General features: G+C 43.6%; 1 protein-coding gene across 3 annotated transcripts in view; it reads left to right on the forward strand.

The window, feature by feature from the left end:
- The window catches only part of CLN3 (CLN3 lysosomal/endosomal transmembrane protein, battenin), a 652734-nt gene that overhangs the window by 403979 nt on the left and 227256 nt on the right, over positions 1–21499 (forward strand). For all 3 annotated transcript variants that reach the window (XR_011304414.1, XM_069652104.1, XM_069652103.1), the window contains exon 9: positions 9166–9290. Coding sequence is in view for 2 of the 3 variants with exons in the window: in XM_069652104.1 (XP_069508205.1) it covers positions 9166–9290 (125 nt within the window). In the remaining variant the exon portion in view is untranslated. The remainder of the gene's footprint in view (positions 1–9165; positions 9291–21499) is intronic.

The raw sequence follows: 21499 nt of genomic DNA on the forward strand, positions 1-21499 counted from the left end.
CATTGACCCTCAAAGATGGGGCTGCCGATGATGACGTCCCTGTTCTGTTTTCTTCAGGGAAAGCCTTGCCGCTTTCCCAAATCTCTCGTCTCTCCCTCTCGCCTTCTCCCGTTGCTCTCTTGCCCAAGGCTTCCCTCACGGCTCCTATGCTCCCCGGGGACCTTCCACTAAAGTTCGCTAGCAGGGGAGCTCCCACCGCCGCTGAGGTGAAATCTCCTCACGGCACGCTCCCCCTGCTGGTGGATCATACCATGTCAGCCAGAAACAGACGCCTTGCGCTGGGTCCGTGAAACGAAATGACAGGAAAGAAACGGAAAGGGTAAACAAAAACAATTGCCCGCTAACAGGGACACCATGCTCATTCATACACATAAACCCACAACAAATGCAGGTTTGCAATTGTTTGGAGCAATAAGGTATCTAAAGTGGGTATGTCTGTTAGCCAGCCTGCCACAAACTGTAATTGCCCAGCCAGAAAGTATAATTTGTATTGTGGCACTCTGATTCTGCCTTCTTCATGTTGTCTCTGAAGGGTCGTCAGCGGTATTCTGCATCTTTTGTGCTGCCATAGGAATCCTCAACACAGGGTATCCAATGCTTTGAAAAAGGATTTTGGTTTATTTTACGGGATATTTATAAAATAATGAAGTAACCTTGGGAGGACCACCATTTTTAGCAGTGCTGCTGTCCTGTCGCAACGACATTCCCTGTGGAGACGCTGGAAGCTGACGTGACGGTTCCGTCACGTACCCTGGTTGCTTCAACCAGGGAATTGCTGCCGCCATTGATTATACCGCGACTAAGCCCCTGCTCCCTGCCTTGCAACGCTCTGGCTTCGGGTGAGACGCTTGTTTCTTCCTCTTGTCCGTCCCTTTGTTCTACCCTTCATGCCGCTCCTGTCGCTTAGCGCCTGCTTTGGGCTGTCCTTCCTGATACTACCCCCCCCCAACCTCCCCAACCCCCCTGCTCTCATTACTCTCCTCTTGTTTCTACGGGTTGTTACGGTGCCCCTTCCTGCTACTCGTTACCAGTCAGCTACCTGTGGCACTGCCTGAAACTGAACCTCCGCCTTCATTTGAGAACCACAGGATCTTCCAATTAAGGGGGGTTTTTTTGTGCCATCAAGGCCTTTTCCCCATTTTGGGCTCTCACCTAGGAAAGCCCCCAGCTGCGTAGGTTGTTTCATTTAACCAAGCGCGGAGGCCTCTGACAAGGAGAGACCCTATGTCTTCTCTGACAGAAGGACTGCCAAGACAAAAAAAGAAAAGAAAAATGCAAGGAAGAACAAGGAACAGCAGGACACTTCCACGGCATCCTCAGGTGAGGAACCTGGTGAATCTGACATTTGTGAGAGCTTGCAACGCCCTAAAATGGCATCTTTGGAACATTACCAGAAGTGGTTTCTGCTGTACAAGGACTTACCCATGAGATGCAGAATTTGCAGACAGAAAACTCCAATTTACGACGACTTTTGGCTAATGGAGATGATCAGTGTGGGCGATATCCTGCCTTTGACCTTTTCCTTTGGTAAATATGATGGGTCTCCTCGTAAACTAAGTGAATTCCTGGATGCATGTTTGTTGTTTTTTACTTTCTGACCTAGGGCATATGATTCTGATTAGGCCAAGGTTGGAATCCTAATTTCAAACCTGGTGGGGAATGCATTGGCTGGGCTACACCCTTGGTCACGGCTGACAGCTGGGCATTACGGGACTATTCCGCCTTTGTACGTATGTTCAATGAAAGATTTGAAAGACCAGAAGTACTCTTTTCCTCCTATGAAACTCTCTTACACATCCGTCAGGGTCAAATGGATGTACAAATCTATGTGACCAATTTCCAGCGCATGGCCACAGAAGCAAGCTGGACAGAATCCACACAACAGACCATATTCCGGAGAGGATTAATGAGGCTCTTAAGGATGAACTATCTTGTTTTGCACGTCCTCCCACATTCCATGATTTGGTTTCCCTACAAATGGAATTCCGCATGGCTGAAAGAAAGGTCGCACGTAGGAAGATGAGAAGTCCCTTACCTCATTCCTTAAACCCTCCAGTAGAACTCAAACCTAATGAAGAGCCCATGCAGATAGGCACTACGCATGGACTGTCCTCTTCATCTGAACGCAAAAGAAGAAGAGATTTAGGACTTTGATTGTATTTTGTATTTGATAAAATTTTATATAGCGCTTTAATCCAAAGCGCTTCACATAAGAACAACAAACCAGTCAGTATGTATTATGTATGTATGTATGTATTATGTATGTATTGCGGATCGAACACCCACTTACTTCGTAACTGTCCTGAAGTCCCCCCTCGTAGGCAGGGAAACTAACCGCCCCGAACCTAAAGGGGACTTAGTCCCTGTTATACCACTACAAAAACCCCAGAGGCAGACGATAACCGGTTGATGATGTTAACAGTCCTTCTACAGATTCCTCAAAGGAGCCCTTGACACTACCTGGGCTAAGGACAGACAAATGCACACTATAGTAAAGGCAGAAACCATACCTGTGAAAGGGGTTGATGGTTCCCCCTTGGTTTCCAGACCCATCACTCTGGAGACTCGACCTCTGCTTCTTACTATGTTCAAACATAAAGACGTGTTGACTTTCGACCTCATCTGCGCAGCACATTTTCCCATTATTTTGGGCATACTTTGGCTACGCAAACACAACTTGCATATCGATTGGTCCAGGAATACTATATCCTTTCAGTCCAAACACAGCTACACCAATTGTGGTTCAAGAAACTTACCAAGGAGGATTCCAGAAGTAGTGATGCCCAGAACTCTACCCGCGTCGGTGGTCATGAGTGTTCCGAGTAGATATAAAAAATTTAGGGATGTGTTCGAAAACCAATGCCCCAAGGAACTACCTCTGCACCGACTTGAGGACTGTGCTATTGACCTAACTCCAATGCTTCGGTACCGTTTGAAAGAATGTTCTCATTATCCCTCCCTGAAAAGGAAGCCCTCATAGAATACTTGGTAGACACCCTTCGAAACAGCATAATAAGGGCGTCCAAGTCAGCAGCTGGTGCCTCACTATTCTTTATTCCTTAGAAGGGTTCAAGAGGATTAAGACCATGCATCGATTACCGAGACCTGAACGCAATCACTGAAGGAGACAGGTATGCCATGCCTCTTATCAGGGATATCTTAGAGGCTGTCCAGGGAGCCACCATGTTCACTAAATGCTATCTGTGCGGCGCCTACTATTTGCTACGAGTACGCAGAGGAGATGAGTGGAACAACGCCTTCAGAACACACCTGGGACATTTCGAGTACCAAGTGATGCCCTTTGGGTTGGTGAACGCCCCAGCTATATTTCAGAGGTTTATGGCTAAGGTCTTGCTGATCTCCTCTTTCGTACAGTAATTATCGACCTAGATGACATTCTGTTCTTCTCTACTTCCCCGTCTGTTGATGCTCAACTTGTCCCGGAAGTGTTAAAGAGATTACATCTTCATAAACTCTTTGCCAAGCCTGAGAAGTGGGTCTTCAAGGCCTCTTCAGTCTCCTATCTCGGATTCATCCTTTTCAAGGATGGTTTCTGAATTGATCCCCAAAAGTGTAGCGCCATCATGCCACAACCACAGTCAGTAAAGGATATACAACACTTCCTGGGATTGGCAAACCTTTACAGAAAATTCATCAAAATCTTCTCGGACGTAGTCTTGCCCATCACAACACTTCTTAAAAAGAATGTACGATTTGATTGGAACACCAAAGCCAACCAAGCTTTCCAGAGATTGAAATCCCTGTTTTGTTCCGCCCCCATCCTCCCAACAACCTGATCAAACTGCACCATTTATCGTGGAGACAGATGCTTCAGCTGGCGCCACAGGAGCTGTACTTCTTCAGATGGGAATGGACCAGGAAGAACATCGGTTTCTCTCAATCTTACCCCTAGTGAATCCAACTACTCCGTACAGGAAACGGAACTCCTGGTCAAAAGACAAGCCTGTTTAGAGTGGCGTCACCTCCTTCAAGAAGCCAAACACCCTTTTAATATTTGCACAGTTCATCGCAATCTCAGAGTGCTCCAACAAATGGAATGTCTCAATTCCCGACATGCACGATGGGCCTATTCTTTTTCATCACTTACCCGGGAGAGTCTACTAGCAAGAAAGACGTTTCTATTTGAGATCAACGCCTTTCTTCAAGATTTGAGGGATGCCTCTCAGTCATCTATCCTCTCAGTTTCCAGATGCCCAGACTCTTCTAAGAAAGGAAGATGGTTGTCTATTTTTCGATTGACGTTTGTGTGTTCCTACCACGGAATTACAGAACAAGATTCTATCCTGGTGTCATGGTCATGACAGCAAGACAGCTGGACACACTTGAGCTGGTTTTCCACAGTTTTGGGTGGACCAACATTAAGAAAGATGTAAGGGACTATGTACTTTCTTGTCACACCTGCACACAAGGTAAATATTCTACAGCCAAGCCATTAGGCCTCCTACAGCAAGAACCACCTCCTTTAGGTCTTTGGCAACATGTGTGTTTCAATTTCATAGTGGACTTACCTCTTTCCAATGGCTGTACAGCTGTTATGGTGATAATAGACCAGTTCAGTAAGTTGGCACACTTCTCGCCTCTACCAGGACCACCCACCGCTCCTCTTACAGCTGCAATTTTTCTTTGTGACATCTTCAGGTTGCATGGATTCCAGAGACAGGTGTATCAGATAGAGGTACTCAATTCACTTTGCAGTTCTGGTCCACACTCTGTAAACCCCTTGGCATCTGCCAAGCGTTGTCTTCAGGTTATCATCCCCAGAGCAACTGACAGACAGAAAGACCTAACCACACCCTTGAGCAGCATATCCGATGTTTTACTAACAAGAAACAGGACAACTGGCACACCCTCCTACCATGGCAGAATTTACATACAACAACTCCATTCATACGGCCATTAAGATGAGTCCCTTCCTTTGTACGTACGGATTTCATCCTAAACAGCTCCCTGCTATGGTGTTCCTACCCTTGCAGGTACCCTCAGTTGATTCCTTCCACAAAAACCTGGTCAGGATCCACAAGGAAGCCTATGATAGCCTGGAAAGGAGCAAGGTAAGAAACAAGGACTATGCAGACAGAGGACGCAGGAAGTGCCCGGAATGGGAAATTGGAGCAAGGGTATGGTTATCTACTAAACATCTTCCCAGGTGAATTTCGACCTTCCAAATGGTCTTCTTGGTTTATCGGACTGTTTAAGATCCTTTCCAAGATCAATCCTGTAGCCTTCAAATTACAACTGCCCAAGAACATGATTCGTTTACATCGTGTTTATCACTCTTCCCTGCTCAAACCCTATATTCCAGATCGGTTTCAGTGTAAGATGGAAAAGAACTGGAGAATCAAAGAACCAGGTCCAGAAGAATATGAGGTTTCTCGCGTCATTGACTCCAGATACTAGCAAGGTACACTTCAATAGCTAATCCATTGGAAAGGATACTCCGAAGCAGAAAGATCGTGGGAACCTCAGAAACATATCAACGCCCCTCTCCTGATCCGCACTGCAACCCGTGGTAATCCAAAGCGGGCCACTATTATGTATTGTAGGCTGGTATGCAGTGCTTGCGATGTTCTCTGGGAGTATGTACCTCTGAGTTATCATGACGCCTGCGTCGGGGGCTGTGTCTTCCCGGAGTAGTTGCCGGGCTTACCCACACAAGTACAATTATGACGGGGTGATCTGACTCCCCAGTTTAATCTGCTTTAGTCTCTGTAGGTATACATTCTCTTTAGAGGGGGCGACATCCAGGGTATGGAGGTTGGTTTTGAGGGACTTTTCTCCCTGCAATATGTAATGCGGATGGTGTGGGTTACATTCCCAGTTCCCTGCTGTACGTGTGTTTCAGTTTGCTGCTGTGTGTGCCGTCGGGGTGTCCAGTCGTTGTGCTTCACGTTTCAGCACAGTGATGCCTTTTTCTGGTATGCTGTTGCTCACTGCTGGTTAGCGGGGGGATCCTCGTTCCGCCCTCCCACACAGGCACCAGTGTATTCGTGTCCCTGCCAGGGCAGCGCTTCCACCTCTGAGAGGGAGGCGGGGGTCACTGCACTCTCACCTCGTCTCTATTCCGGGTTCCACCTCCGTCTCGGGTGCTTTGCTCCTTTATGTGCCGTGCCAAGACTGCAGCACCGGGGACTTCTCAGGGAGCGGATCGGGTGGTTTAGGCGCATTGGCACTTCCCCATCATGGGTTTATGATTATCTGCCGAGCTACGTCTTCACGGGCTCCATCTTAGTTCCCAGTCAGGTTTGGCATCCGCAACTTCGGGTCTCCAAAATGCCAGAGCGCACAATGTTATAATCTGCAGAGGTCGCTGGCTAAGTCTCTGGATGGTCGCTTAGCTTCTCTGTCATTCTAGACGGCTATCATGGGAATATGAAGTCCTTCCAGGGAGGATCAATCTCGTATCAGGCTGCAGGCAGAAGCTGCATGGGATGCCGTCCTACTTCATGGCTGCTGACCACTCCCCTCCTCCTCTTGGAGAAATATGTTGCACTTCGCAGGCTTTTGCCCACGAACAATAACAGCTCAACTAGGTATCAGAAACTGGTAATGGAACAGCAAGCTTATTAGATCTGGTTTGATTGTAACTGCAGCAGAGCCAAGTACGAGTTCCAAAAAAAGCGGTTCAATCTAAAAAACACTAATGAGAATAGAGCTATTTTGAAAAAAGATTATCGAAGGTCAATTAAAAAAAAGGCAGATATATTAAAACAGCGTGGCAACTGGGTTTTGAATGCAGTCAAGAAAAAGTATATTCAAATCTTGTGGCAGCTGGTAGCCAAAGACATCAGTACTTCATTCTGCGTAGCTTACTCTCTAATACAAAGTATTACATGGATGGTTTCCTTTGAAGGACTATCATATGTGATTGATAACGTAGATAGTCCATCCATGGGAGGGCTATTTTAATGGAACCCTCACAACTCAAGATATCCGGGAAATATTTAAAACTTTAAAAAATGCAAAGCAAGTGGGCCTGGTACAATAACATCTGAATTCATTATCCCCTGTCAAGATTGGTGGGTAGGGGTATGGACCCAGATCATTAAAGCAATTATTCCAAAAAGTTCTGTCCTTGATTCTTATTGTTGTCCACATTCTTTAAAATTGCCATGTTCAAGCACTGTGCTTTCATAGGTCGATTGGCCTGCTTGATATTTTAGGTAAGTTATTTACAAGCTGTATAGCTACCAGATTGGAAGACCTAGTTAGTTCTACTAACATTCTTCCAAAGCATCAGGCAGGCTTTCATCTTGGGCATTCAACCAATTCATCACTGTCTGATGCTTATAGCCCTGATTAATGAATACAACATGGTCAGAGGGCTTAACCTTTATGCTGCTTTTTAGATTTATAACAAACATTTAATTTAGTGGACAGGAACATCTTATGGCCCAAGTTGGACACGATGGGGCCCTAGAAGGATTACTAAAGCTGATTCAACTGGTGTATAAAACCGCAAAAATCAATGTATGTTAAATGTGGCTCCAGAGTATCCCATGAATTAAGACTAATAGGGAGTTAGACAGTGATTTCCGTTAGCACCATATCTTTTCATATTGATGCTTTTTGATTTTGAGTCTTGTCTGGAAGAAACACATTTTATTTCCCCCTCTTTGAATGGTATATGATACGGCTCTCTATGCTAATGACACCTTTTTGATGGGGTTGGCTCCCAATAGATTTACAAAGAAACGTGGATACCATCAGAGGCTATTTCAAATTACATAACTGGAACTGAATTTGGGAAAAGCCAAAGTAATGTTATTTGGTAGACTAATAGCTAATTATAATTGGTCCATGACGGCGCTCCATTGGAAGAAGTAACCCAAAATACATATATAGTGTTTGCCTTCTCAAAAAGCTATTTGTGGTCAGTGAATAAGTAGAGTGTTAATCATATTTTAAATACTAATATAGAGGATTTAGGAAAATTCTACTTTAGATATGGAGCACAGGGTTTCTAGAAGTGTGTACAAACATGCTTAGTGCATCACTTTACAGAGCCCAATTCTGGGGACATTCAGAAGTTGGGCCATTAGAGTTATTCAAAATATAGTTCATAGGGTGATTTTAAGTGTTCCTAGATGAAGCCCAATGTGTGTGATAAGGCTGGAAGAGGGAGTTACTCTTTTGGAAACTCTGGCTGCGGCAGTGCTGCTCAAATGATTATCAAAGGAAGCAGCTGCTGGATTTGCAAACTCGAAGAAACACAATTTTTAGCTTTAATATAGAAGGTGACAATAGACAGTCGCTCTGGTGGCATCATATAAGCTCATATTGTAAAAGATGGGATCTTATAAAACCAGAGTTTACGTTATTTTAATAATGGTAATTCATTATCAGGGGTGTTTGCAAAGGAAAATTAAGATAGCGGTTGGAGTCAATTGGCGAGCAGGTGACTGGACGTTGCAAAACATTGTAAGCTCCATATGGTTGTGTGTGTTGCTAAAAGATCCTTTGGTTTCAGAAACATATCTGAATGATATCTGTTCCCCAGCTTTAAGAAGCCTAAAAACACTTTTGCATCTGAATGGCCTTGAGGCTCATGTTAGACAGTGGTATCAAAAGAGACATGTTAAGAATTAATTGTGTGATTGTGAAATTGGCGGGATAGAGTATTAAACACATTTTATACTGTTGCACACTAAATATATGAGCCTGAGAAAAAAGTACATCTGACAAGCATTTACAAAGATTAGGAATCTGATGGAGACTGGAAGCTTTAAACACAATTTTGTGTGCTTATGATATAATGAGGAATTACGGTGTTGCGAGAGGCCATGCCAATGAGATCACCACAGCAAAATTGAGCCGTTATATACCTCAAGGTGTTCTTGTTGTTTTAAGCTGGCTAAAACCCCTTATGTGGGAGGCTATTATGCAAGTCTATGCAAAACGGACGAGCATACTCGTCCTTGGCACTTAAGGGGTTTGAGTTCACTGAAAACATATTATTTTATGTATTAGTGCTGTTGGTGTATATGTTGAAAATTGTACAATACTGTTTTTAGTTTTATTTTTATTGTGGAAGACAAATAAACTAATCTAAATGAATCTACAGAATGTATTGAGGAGTGGGAAACGTTATTGGGATTCACTGTTGCACTGCTCAGGATCTGATCACTTGTTCTTTCCCTCTCCCAGTTATTTCTGCCTTCTGGTTCACCCACCGTTCCTCCCAAAATGGAGACGGTACCCAGCAGCTGCTGTACAGGTTCCTGGGAGGCAAGATCAGAGACCTCTAATAGGGGGTGCGACATGCCGTGTAGGTAAGCTTCGAGAAGACGTGGCAGATGTGGACCGAAGCATTTCAAAAGGTCCTCTATCTTAATCTTTTATTGTATTTGTTTGTGTCTTGCCATTTCCCAATTCCCATATCTGATAATGACTTATTCTTTTGACCCTGTATTTGAAAGCCCGTACACTGCAGCTTCACAAATATTTTGGTCGGATGCAAATGAGCCAAAATGAAATTCCTAATAGATGCCCATGCAAACAATAGTTATGTATGGTTTTATACAAACCTGGAATCATGGAAGCATGGTATGTAACTTATTCTATTTAAATTAGTATAGGATTTACAATAAGGGATCAATACGGTGGTAAGTTATCAATGCCTCCACCATTATATCTCTATCTCTGTTATGTCTTGAAAAAGGAAACATCAAAGGCGATAATTCTAGAAATACAACCATTGCAGCAGCAGCCTTAAAACAAGGCTGTAAATTGGCAGCATAGCATGCAACAAGATGCACCACTAATGAAATAAATCCAAATGAGTGCATCAATCATCATCATCTCGAATACATGCCACAATCATTGACATTTTGCATAATATCTAAGTTGATGCTAATGAAATAACATTTTGCAATTGTCTTCCTATCTGCTTTTATCCAGGAGGACAACCGTTATCACAACTTGAGCATCATAAACCCTAAATAGCCACAGATGTAGTCAATTGCCTGGACATAAGATGGTGAACCGTCCTGTGTTTTATGGGAAGGGCACAAGCCTATAGTTTGTGTCCTGAATCCCGCACACATCCTCTGTAGAAAAAAAGGTCTCAACTTTGCTTGCTTGGAAGGACTAGTTTTAGAACGGTGTGCGGGCCAGGGTGTAGGATAAGCTATTTTTGCTTTCTTTTTTTATTGTGTGTTGTAGTTCAAATTTGGATTTTTCACACTTTTTCCAAATAAAACAATTCTCACATTCTATGTAAAACATTCCTACAATCCTGAACGTTTCCGGAGATAAGAAACAAATCATTCATAGCATTAAGATCCAACACAATTCCCCAAAAATCTGCAACCTAATAAAATCGAAATTGCATTTGTATTTAAAATCTTAATCCACAACACTGGGGGGCTTGTCTTTGCCATTTCCCAACAAGCCACCATGTCCTTTATCTACAAATTAAAAAGGAAAGGGGCAAGGACGCACCCCTGACGTGGACCACGATTAGTATCGATCCAAACTGATGAGGCCTTGTAAGAGTCTAATCTTTTTTATTTTAGTCCCCATATGGAGGGCTTCCAACATATATATTAATGGATGGGGACAGACATTATGATTAAGGTTTTCCCAAAGAACTGCCCTATTGACATGGTCAAAAGCCTTAGAAATGTCCAGAAAGGCCAGAAAAACCGTTCTCCCAGACCTTTTTGACTGCATTGCCAATAGGGACAGCACAAAGCTGTTTAATGAGGACCCCACTCCCTTCTTGAAACCAGACTGACACCAATCCAGGGAATTTAACCCGCTGCCCATTTCTGAAGTTCTTTTAACAGTAACATGGCAAATCTTTTGTTTGATGCATCCAACAGTGATATTGGCCAGTACAGTAATGGTGACAAACCATCTCCTCCTTTAAAAATTAAAACAATTAAGGCTTCTCCCCATGACCCAGGAGATTTCCAGTGTACAAGAATATTACTAAACAATGGAGACAAAACAGTTGCCCACAGTGGGGGATTAGAGCTTAATGTCAGGTTCGACAGACCATCCAGGCCCGGTGCATTAGGCTTTTTACTAGTCTTAATCAACAGCAGAATGTATTCCTCATCCCATGCAAACGCTTCTACCCAGTTCATATATTGTTGTAGCTCCTGCACCAAAAAGCCATCCCTTAAATATATCTCCTTAAAATGCCATACCCAGTCATCTTCAGGGATTGCTTGTATCTGCAGGAAGTGATCAAGCTCTCTGGGTTTATACAGGCCAACATTTTCTCTGTCTCATTAATGGCCATCAGAAATGTATGCACTATGAGCCAATTTTGATAATCCTTTTTCACATTAGGAATGGTTTTGTTCAACGTTTCCAGTTTTCCCAGACAAATGTTTTTAATCCAGGGCCTCATCTTCTATTTATGGGCCTTGTCCTCAAGATCAAAAAGACATGAGTATGACCCAAAATTCTAGATCCCCGTTCCAAATGAGATGCTGGTGCAAGCACACTCAAGATAGCAGCACCTCTCTGACCAAACCCCCCCAGGAGGGTTAGAACATTATCATTATTTATCAGTAGGCGTGCAGTACTGTCCTCAAAGGCCTGTGCAATACTAGGAGACCATTTTACAGCACAATTTCGTGGGTCTATCTCAATGATTCCTGGGGCCCTAGACACCCCTACAATCACTCCCAGAATATCACACACCGCCATAGAGTGATGACTTAGATTGGAATAAATGATCTCCAATCCCATTCCAGCCTCAAACAGACCAGGAGTAACAAATAAATAATCCAGTGTTGAGCCAGAGCGAGTATTGTGCCACGTAAAAGATGGCATCACCAGGGAAATTACTGTTTAGCAATACAAGGTCCCATGCCTCTAGTTCTCGCTTAACCAAGTCACCCCTTTCTCAACCTTCAATAGAGGTTTTTGTCCTATTTGGGGTTTGATACGTTTGGGGGTGATATGCACTCTGCATTAAAATCACCAGGTACAATTATTGAAGCTCCTTCCTCAGGAATTTTCCCCAGAAGAAGGAATGAGAGTCACCTCCTCCATCCGGCCAGGCTCTATATTTAGATCCACATTAATCAATAAACATTTACGCTCTGCGTCAGAACCATAAACCGGCCACTCCCAGAGGGTTGCAAGCATATTGTTTCTCTTAAGTTCTATTTGATGCATCTTAAGGCCTAAATTACGCCTAACCGCTGTAAGGAGTCCCCCATAAGGACGGCCCGTGGTACCAAGTTGAGCCATAATGATCCACCTAAAAACCATCAATCAATGGTACATCGATCAATAATGTTTTCTGGGTGCATATAATATAAAATTAAACACGCTTAGTCCGATTATTCCTAATGCTAGCAAACCCCTGGAGTTCTGGCATAGCAACCTACCTACCCTACTTCACTCATCCCACCTATTCCCCCCTCTATCTTCTTGGAGGGTGGGGCTGACTTGAGTCCAGTCCCATAACACCAGACTATATTCAGACTGATGCTGCCTATGCTGCTCGAATCTACCTGCTTCCTCCGATCACCTCCCCCCCATTCTCCATTCCTGGGTTGGATTTCCCTTTGCGGCATAGCATTTGTGGCAACCACCCACCCACCCACAGTCCACCACTTCGAAGCCCAATTACAGGAACCCTGTGTCTTCCACCGGGATTGCATTTTTAATAATGTGAGAGCGTAAATACACTTTCACAATATCAAAACAATCCCGGTATAAGAACTGCACAATTTCAATATCCTCTGTAGTAACCAAACGAATGCTTGGAATTTCAAACAAAAAGGAGAGAATGTATTTTCGATTTAAGGGGATCCTATTTGAGCTTTCGAACAAGCGGCTCAATAGCGCACAATTTAGATCATTTGGTGGCTTAAACATGTTCCTTTCCAACTTTCCAGGCGAATTTAAGTTACCCCCTTTGTATGTCTTCTTCATTCCCCCTTTAGGGGGTAGCTTCACAAGACTCCCCTCTGATAACTTCCTACTTTTAGCTGCCCAAGTACCTATCTCCTCAATAGTATGGGCCATGGCGGCAACCTTCTCCATCATTATCTGTTGTGGCTTTGGCACCTTCACCATATCTTTATTGCTCTTAGCTTTGGCAAATATAGGGAAGTTGTTCAATGTTTTTGTAGGTGCTGAACTAGTGCTGGAATAGCATTGCTAGGCGGTAAGGAAAGACACCTTATTTCCTTTAAAAGCTATTGAACTTGAATCCCTAACAACACAATATTTCCCACTACCTAACCCCATTTTAGGCGCCATTGCATTGGGCTGTTGTACCATAGCCTCCAAAATATTCACTTCCATGACCTCATCACGAGAATATACTGATATATTACATGGGTCTAAAGCAGCACTCTCCCCACTATTCAACACCCCCTGAAGCCCTCAACGAATTCACCTTTGGGCCATCAATCAAGGGACCTTTTACATATCCTTTCCCTGCTCTTGAGGTCCAGACCCTCCCTTCTTTTCATTTGCGTGAGCTTTCCGCTCAGATTCCACATATACATCCATCAACCTTTGGGTCTGTAGCTTTAATAACAATTTTATTTATTTATCCGGCATCTTACAATTTTTAATTTTCCTTACCGTCGACCCCTTAGCAGAGTCAGATGTACAAGAAATTCATGGGAACTCGATTCAATATGGCTACTACTTAGAATTGTTTGTACTGCCAACCCAGTCTCACCCAATAGAGAGACTGATGGCAAGGGCTCTTCCTGTAGTGGCTCCATTTGGGGGCCCACCTTATCCGGCAAATGATCAACCACCTGAACTTTAGGATCACACCAAGGGCTCTTCCTGTAGTGGCTCCATTTGGGGGCCCACCTCATCCGGCAAATGATCAACCACCTGAACTTTTGGATCACACCTCAGGGGTAGTCACCTGGCGCCTTGGGCAAAACAGGTACTGATGTTGAGGCCTAGAACTGGCAATAACAAATCCCTCAAGTAAGCTAAACTTCCCTGATAGATCTTTCAAAACCTGTCTCACCTCCTGCAGTTCAAAATGTAAGGTCTCATAACCCCTATCCATCGTGTCCAACAACATATACAACTGGGAATGACCACTCATCCACCACTGTGGTATCAGTCATAGGTTTGAAGGAATTATCCACCTTCACCCCTGGGGCGACTGCATAGACGGAGGGATACCCCCCCATTCATCCCCAACACATCCTCCTCACCATCGACCTTATAATCGTGGTCAGTCTGAGTCCCCTGAGTCCGCTCTCCAAAATGATCTTTTAACCTCAGTGAACTTACCACCTCATCATAGCCTATTTGCAAGTTTTGAGGCTAATGTAGGAGTATTTCGGTATGAACATGAGGGCGGGGGGCACGGGCGATTCTGGAATAACCATTGGTTCGATTTGAAGTCCAGCGAAAGTCTCACTCGCTTCCCCAACTCATGACACACAGCCGTAGTCAGTATGGAGACATCTGATACCAAATATACACCTGGACTCATCTCGCCCGACACCATGTTCTGAATATTCTCCTCCAACCTTAAATATGCCTGATCCAGTTTTCCAGAATATTTCGCCATTAAATCCCCAGCCTCCGCATGTAGCTCCTACCTCATACCCATTTGGGCATTGGACAGAGTACCATCACATTGGCCTGCCCCTACAAGCCCAACTACTAATTGGAGACACCCCTATCCTTTGTAGCAACGGTGTATCCATAATGGGGCCAAAACTTCCATGCTAACAGGATTCCCTTCGGAGAAACCCTCTGCACTTGCCAGGGTTGACTCACCTTTGTTGAGTCCCGGTTGCGAGGTGCCAAGACATATACATGCATCACCCACCGGCCCCCTCCGTAATTCTAATAATTGCCACCATCCCCAGATTTCAAAATCACTGGTCCCAAATGTCTACTTTCAAAAACACACAAAAAAACAATAATCCACAAAAAGAATAAAATGACAGCAGGTTCCCACCCGGAATCCAACCAGAATAATGATGCAGGAAAGTCCACTTTCTCAGAGTCCAAGTCTGAATCAATCGGCAAGCAGCAGTGGAGTGAGCCACTATGGTTACTTCCAACCAGCCGATGGGAACTTCAAGGGGATAGACGTATCGCTGAGTCACTTAAAATCAATTGCGTAAAATACCTCGAAGACAGTTAGCGCCACTTAATACACAGGTAATGGGCGTTTATTGTAGGCTGTGGCAGGCTATGGAGCACCGCATGAATCCTTGGTGCACCACGCTCCCACACACACTCCCGAAGCACGCCGTCAGTTAAATTTATAAGGTCCACTTACAAGTGCCTTTGCGCATCAAATAGCAGACGGACGACGGCTTCCCAGCTCAGACGCGGGCGAGTATAAATATGCGTTTCACCCGCAGCACAGACAGCACCAACTGCAGTCAACTCTTACCCCAACTCTGCTCCAACTAGGATAAGCTATTCACAGCCTGCTCAGCACTCAGCCTTAGGGTAAAAGAGCTCTGTTTTTATCTTTTTTTCTGGTGGGACTTTATGAGAAGGAGTCACAGGGGCATCCACCCAGATCTGTCAAATAGCTTCTTGGAATGCCATTTTGTTTCATCAGAGCATTAAAACTAGAGACATTAGTGGTATATAGCTGCAGACAGTGCAGTCGGGGTCACTTGAAGTGAATTTTGTCCATTAAGAAGTGCAAATGTTTGGTCTTACAAATGGTAGGGGTGCATAACAAGTTCTAAACTCTGTGAAATAATAATTACAAGCAGGTGGCACGATCATGCATTTCCCATCACTGGGCGTATTAAGTCCTTGCAAAAGTACCCCTTCGAACGGGTTCTGTGGACCGACTTGATAACACTCATCAATTATTGAAATTCAATGATCCTGTAGGTCACTGTTCTGATTCGCTTATCGATTGATGTGGTTTGCACCCTGAAGTAAACTGCACAGAGAATGGCTGCATGTGGCTGGCTAACATACCCTGAGCAGACGTTGGGGGAGGCGGGAGTTGGTGTGCTGCTACATACTGGGACCTTCTGTTCTCTCACCCCACCTGTCACCTCACCCTGGTGTGGTGCAGTTAGTTGAGATGCAAATGTCCCACAAACCATGCATTTTACGGTTAAGGACCAGTCATTCTACAAATATATTGATGATTCGCTGATTTTAGTCAACCGTCTTATGTGTGAAGGTGCTGAAATCCGAAGAAAGTGGTGGGGTGTACCAATAGTAAGTAACTAGTAATGCATGGAGGGTCCTAACTAGTGTAAGGAACTCATGGTGGCAACAGTAAAGACAGAGACAAGTGATCACAGTTCAAGGGTGTTTATGAAACTGTATATGCGGGTTGGAAAAACGCCTAATCTAAACCTAAATCTAAGATGGGAGCAAGCTACAACCAACAAATAATAATAAGGCAGTCCTAGGGGCGTCTTGTCAAAATAAAAGGGCCTAGACTAAGAAAAACCTATTGCCAATCCTTGCGCTTAATACAAACAAAGAGTGTGGGATAAGGTAAGAAAGAAAGAAGTGTTCACAAATAATAAGTCATGATGCGGTAGTCAGGGTCTCCCTTCCCCACGTTCTGAGCACATGACAAGGCGGGACTCCGAAGCACAGCACAAGCTCGAGCTTTCCCAGCACGAGCGAACAGTTCCGCTCTCAGCTATCAGAGCCTTTGGTGGTAAGTCTCTTTGCTACAAAAAGTCTCTTGCCTCTGAGGACCTGATGTCTTCCAAAAATAATAAATAAAAGTTCCTTACTGCTTGCATCTTGGGTGATTCCTTTTCACCCTTGTATCCCCCCTCTTCCAGGCTCAGACCCTTCTTGAATATTAGTCTCCCTCCGTAAGGTTCACTATGGCTTTCAACTCAATCTCTACTGCGACCTTCATGAATCTTAATGTCTTTTTAAACAATTCACTGTGCACATGCCTCTGCCGGGTTCACTCTTGTCAACACACTATTCATTGGGACTTTTGGCTTTGTCCTTTCTTTATCGGCCTCCATCCATCGGATTCACTCTTGCCAACTTTGTCAATCACACAGTTTCTTGAACAGTTCTTACAATGCAGGATTCACTTCCCTTAGCTTCCCAATCATCTGGCGGTCAAAGACTTTCGACTGTACAGAGGATTTTACCAGACCCCTGAATGACCACTTTGACCCATTTCTCGCCTTTCCCAAGGCCTTCTGATAATGGTAGTTTCAACAACAGTGTAGTCACACAGTTTCCCGAGTGAGCACCCGCGTGGTGTCTGACTCCTCTGTAACTTGTTTTCCCCTTTCGTATCATCAGTTTATCGGCTCTCACCTCGACTCACCGGCTGTGATGAACGGCTCAGCCTTTTGTGTCTCTGGAGTCAGTGCCGGTACCACGGTGGCAAGTCTCTCCCCGGGTTGGTTATCAGCAGAGGGCCCGGTGTACCATTTATTTATTTGCATTTAAAAAATAATTGGCATCTGCTGCAACACACGCTGGCTATTGTTCGTAGTCTTCCGATTCCTTCTGTGTAGATTTCACGGGCTTGGCTTGAAAAGGGCAAGGTTGCATCTCTCCTTGTCACCCTCTTGATTCATGCCATCTTTCTCCTCCTCTTGAACTGCCATGTTGAGTTAGCTCTCTCGTGTGGTCTGCCTTGCTCAACTTGTGCTCTCGTGCTCCACCTTTTATCCCTGTGGGGCAGGTAAGGGCTGTCAGGTGTGTGTGATTCTGGTCAATTGCCTGACTTTGTCTGACCCTTGTGATGGGACATGTCAGGTAAATTGGCTCTGGTGTTTGTCGTCTTTTGTGGTATGCAAAAGTGTTTGTGTCGGAAAAGGGGGGGTAGAGTGTTTGAGTACCCTACGGGGTGGGATGGGGAAAAGGTGTTATAAAAAGGGGATACCGCGTCTCACCCATTGGTGTCCCACTCCCATCCTCCGAGGTTCCCCATGCAGGTGATCCTCCCACACTGGTCCACCCCCCGGAACTGGATCCAATAGTGATGACCATGTCATGGCCACCTGGATGACAGATCCCCTGGGACTAGTCAGGGAGACATGTTCAGGTTTCTCACACAGGTGTCTATGCAGAATGTGGTGCAGATTGGTGCAACAATGTGGAATTGTCTAAGGAACAACGCTTCACCAAGCCACAAAACCACAACTGAATTTTGACTTTTGCTGAAATCGGGAAACGGGGTGGGGTGTCCAAATGTCATGTAGCCAGTTTTGTCTGGAGGGTCCTAACAGGTAACTGCAAAAATTGGTGCAGATTAGTGAAACAGTGTGTAATTGTAAAAGAAACAACGTTTCGCCAAGCCACAAACCCACAGAAAAATGTTGACTTTTGCTGAAATCCCAGGAACGGGCTAGAGTGTCCAAATGTCATGTAGCCAGTATTGTCTGGAGGGTCCTAATGGGTAACTATGCAAAATCTGGTGCAGAGTGATGAAGCAGTGTGGAATTATACAAGGAAAAATGCTTCGCCATGCCACTTACAAACACACACATTTTGACTTTTATAAATATAGATTGATAACAGTTTTAAAACCCAAAGTAGGTTTGTTAATGCAAAAAAATGGTCTCTGGGGCACTCACCCTTCTGAGAAGAATTATTCCAAAAAACAAACAAAACTTAATTAATGCACGACTTCTAAGTCCAAATGTGAGAACGTTTTATGAATTAAACAGCATTCAGATTTTGACTTAGACGTTGTGCATTAATTTCATTACGTTTGTTTTTTTGAATAATTATTTTCAGAAGGGAGAGCACTCCAGATACCCGAACACGGAAGCACGCCACTATTTCAGGCTTTGCTGCGACACCCATACTTTTATTATCCTAGCCACTAGCGCATACTTTGGGTTTGGGTACAATCACTTGTGTTTGGTTTCTAGGTTTCTTTATGCTCACATTACTGTGGGTGCTGCTACTTCAATCGTCTAATCAGGGTGGGGCCAATAAAGCTTTAATCATACTCCATGTGCTTGATGTTGGTAGAATCTGTCAAATGCCTTCTTAGGATGTCATTCAGCAGAGCTTTAAAACTGTAGTGATTAATGATAGCCGAAGACGCTTCAGTCTGTGGGTCATTGGAAGTGACTATTATCCCTTAAGAAGTACAAATGTTTGGTACTGGAAATCGATCTGGAGGGGGCATAACAAACTCCATGTTCTGTGAAATAAGGAGTACAAATTGATGATACTATCATGCATTTTCTGTTGTGTGTCTTTAAGTCTTGATACAATGTCTTAAACCCCAAAGGAGATTTATATAGGCTCACAGTACTGTGGATGCTGCTACTTCAATCTTCTGTTCAGGGTGGGGAGAATAAATCAATCATACTATATTTGTTTTTATGGTTGTAGCATAACGCATGTATTGTCAGGTTAGTTTACTATGTGATTTGAATAGTTTGAAGGCAGTCCGATAAAACAAAGTCATATTTTAGCTCTTAAAACCCAAACTATTACAAACATTTGCACAAACTAGATCTGGGAAGATGTGGTCGAGTGCCTGACTCCAGCCTGGGCTCAAATCCTAGTTTCACCATCTAAATTAAGTTTGTTATCCTGGGAAAATCATTAAATCCCACTGTGTCATAGCTGCCAAAATTGAGAGTCCCTAGAAGTGATTCAGTTTGCAGCATACGCTATTAAAAAGCCTCACTCATGCTTTCCTAACCTATAGTATTGCTCCATGTACAATTATAATTATTGTGGCCCTTCACATAATGTTCTACTGTATAGTTATTTGTCTCTTGGATTACTTATGACGACTTCTTATAATGTCACTTCTCATGATGCCCTTGATTATCAAAGACTGATGATACCTCCTCTAATGTCCTTTTCTGTTACATCAATTCTGATCATGTCAGTAAGTATGCACAGTAGGGGGACTACACGTCTTTTGCTGCACAGGTCCCGGAAATCCTAGAACTGGCCGTGGAGTGAAATCGTAACAGGTCAATCAATGTCCAGTAGTCATAATAATAGTTCCAGTCCTACAGTCGTGTTATTTAATTGTGGTGTATTTGTTAAGTGCCCTTTTGTCGCTAATATTACCAAAAAAGCTGAATTGGGGAAATGAGGCACTTGAATGATACCGTAAGGAACACTGTGCACAACCACAGACTGCCTATACTGCACCTCTGACTGTAAAGTGTCCTGCAAAACCATTTTGTAACATTAAGTGCTGAAACGTCATGCAGTTAAAGGGAGACAGGTAGATGCATATACAGGAATAGAGGACCCCAGCCCCATAGAGAATGAGTTGGATGTGGCAGTCAGCAACTGTATCACCTTGACTAAAGCAGCATCAGATATCTACATAAAGTCATGAGGAGGGTCAAAAGTGCCACTAACATATGCAAAGATATGTAGTGTCCCATAAAGGTAGAGGGAATATGGGGGGAATAACTGTCAGGAAATTGGGTATTATTGTGCTGAAGAGCAGGAAATCCACACTCCCTGGAACAGGGAATTACAACATATAGTTTAGCAGAAAGGAGATTCAGAGGACATCATTTTATAAATCATTATCAAAATTATTTATTTAAGATGATACTAAATTATTAATGAAATAAATCATAAATCAATCAAAAATTGAACAATTAGATGCAGTTAAAATCACAACTATAAAATGCAGATTACACAAATCCTTCCCACACAACAATAAAGTAATCTATCCTAAATCGATCCTTCATCAATAACTCTCTATTCCCATTTATACAAATCACAGAACATTTCATATGAACACAAATAAATAAAAAATATAACATTTTTAAAACATTTTTTTATCTTTTTGGAGTGGATCTTAGTAGCTGTTTAATAGCACACGATCACATATCTAAAACTTTGTCAGAACCGACCGATTTCGATGTGTAGGTTCACCACGTCTTCGTCAGGGGACAAATGGCACTCTGCAAAAATGTATATATGTATAAACATAATATGTAATCAACCAATCACTTGGACCTGCATAGGCCATATAGCAAGGCAACCTATTCCTGCACGTGAATATTGGTAACTACCATATCCAATTCCTCACATGCAGGCCAACCCATAGTGAATCCATGCTGTCCCCCAATAACTCTGGTGCCACAAACAACCGTGCCCTCAGTAGCCGAGAGCTCCCACAACTGGCAGAAATCTAGCACCACACCGTGCTCGAGAAAAACAGTTAAGTGATGTTAGTGCTACCTAATATGCTGGGCAGTCACTTCATCGCTGACAGATAGGACGCAGTATTTCATTTATTATTAACGACCTGGGAAAGAAATGAAGGTTTATTTTGAATGGTTGACATAATATACCAAAACAGCTCAATGCAATAAGAGCAGAGATTAGGCCAAATTGGGTCCAGGGGTTCCTATACTCATGTCTATTTTAGAAGGCATACTGCAGTTAAAGTAATTGAAATCATCGCTGCATGTTCTAGGGATCCAGCGATGTAATCACCTTGATCCTTGGGAATAAAATGGTACAGTATTACTGTACTGTATGTCATAACAGCTTAATGTCAGTGTTATTGGTTGTCGTAACTAACAAGCCTGACATTTATTTT

The sequence above is a fragment of the Ambystoma mexicanum genome, chromosome 3p (genome assembly GCF_040938575.1).
Source record: "Ambystoma mexicanum isolate Mex_15411 chromosome 3p, UKY_AmexF1_1, whole genome shotgun sequence".
In the NCBI taxonomy this organism is placed as follows: Eukaryota; Metazoa; Chordata; class Amphibia; order Caudata; family Ambystomatidae; genus Ambystoma; species Ambystoma mexicanum.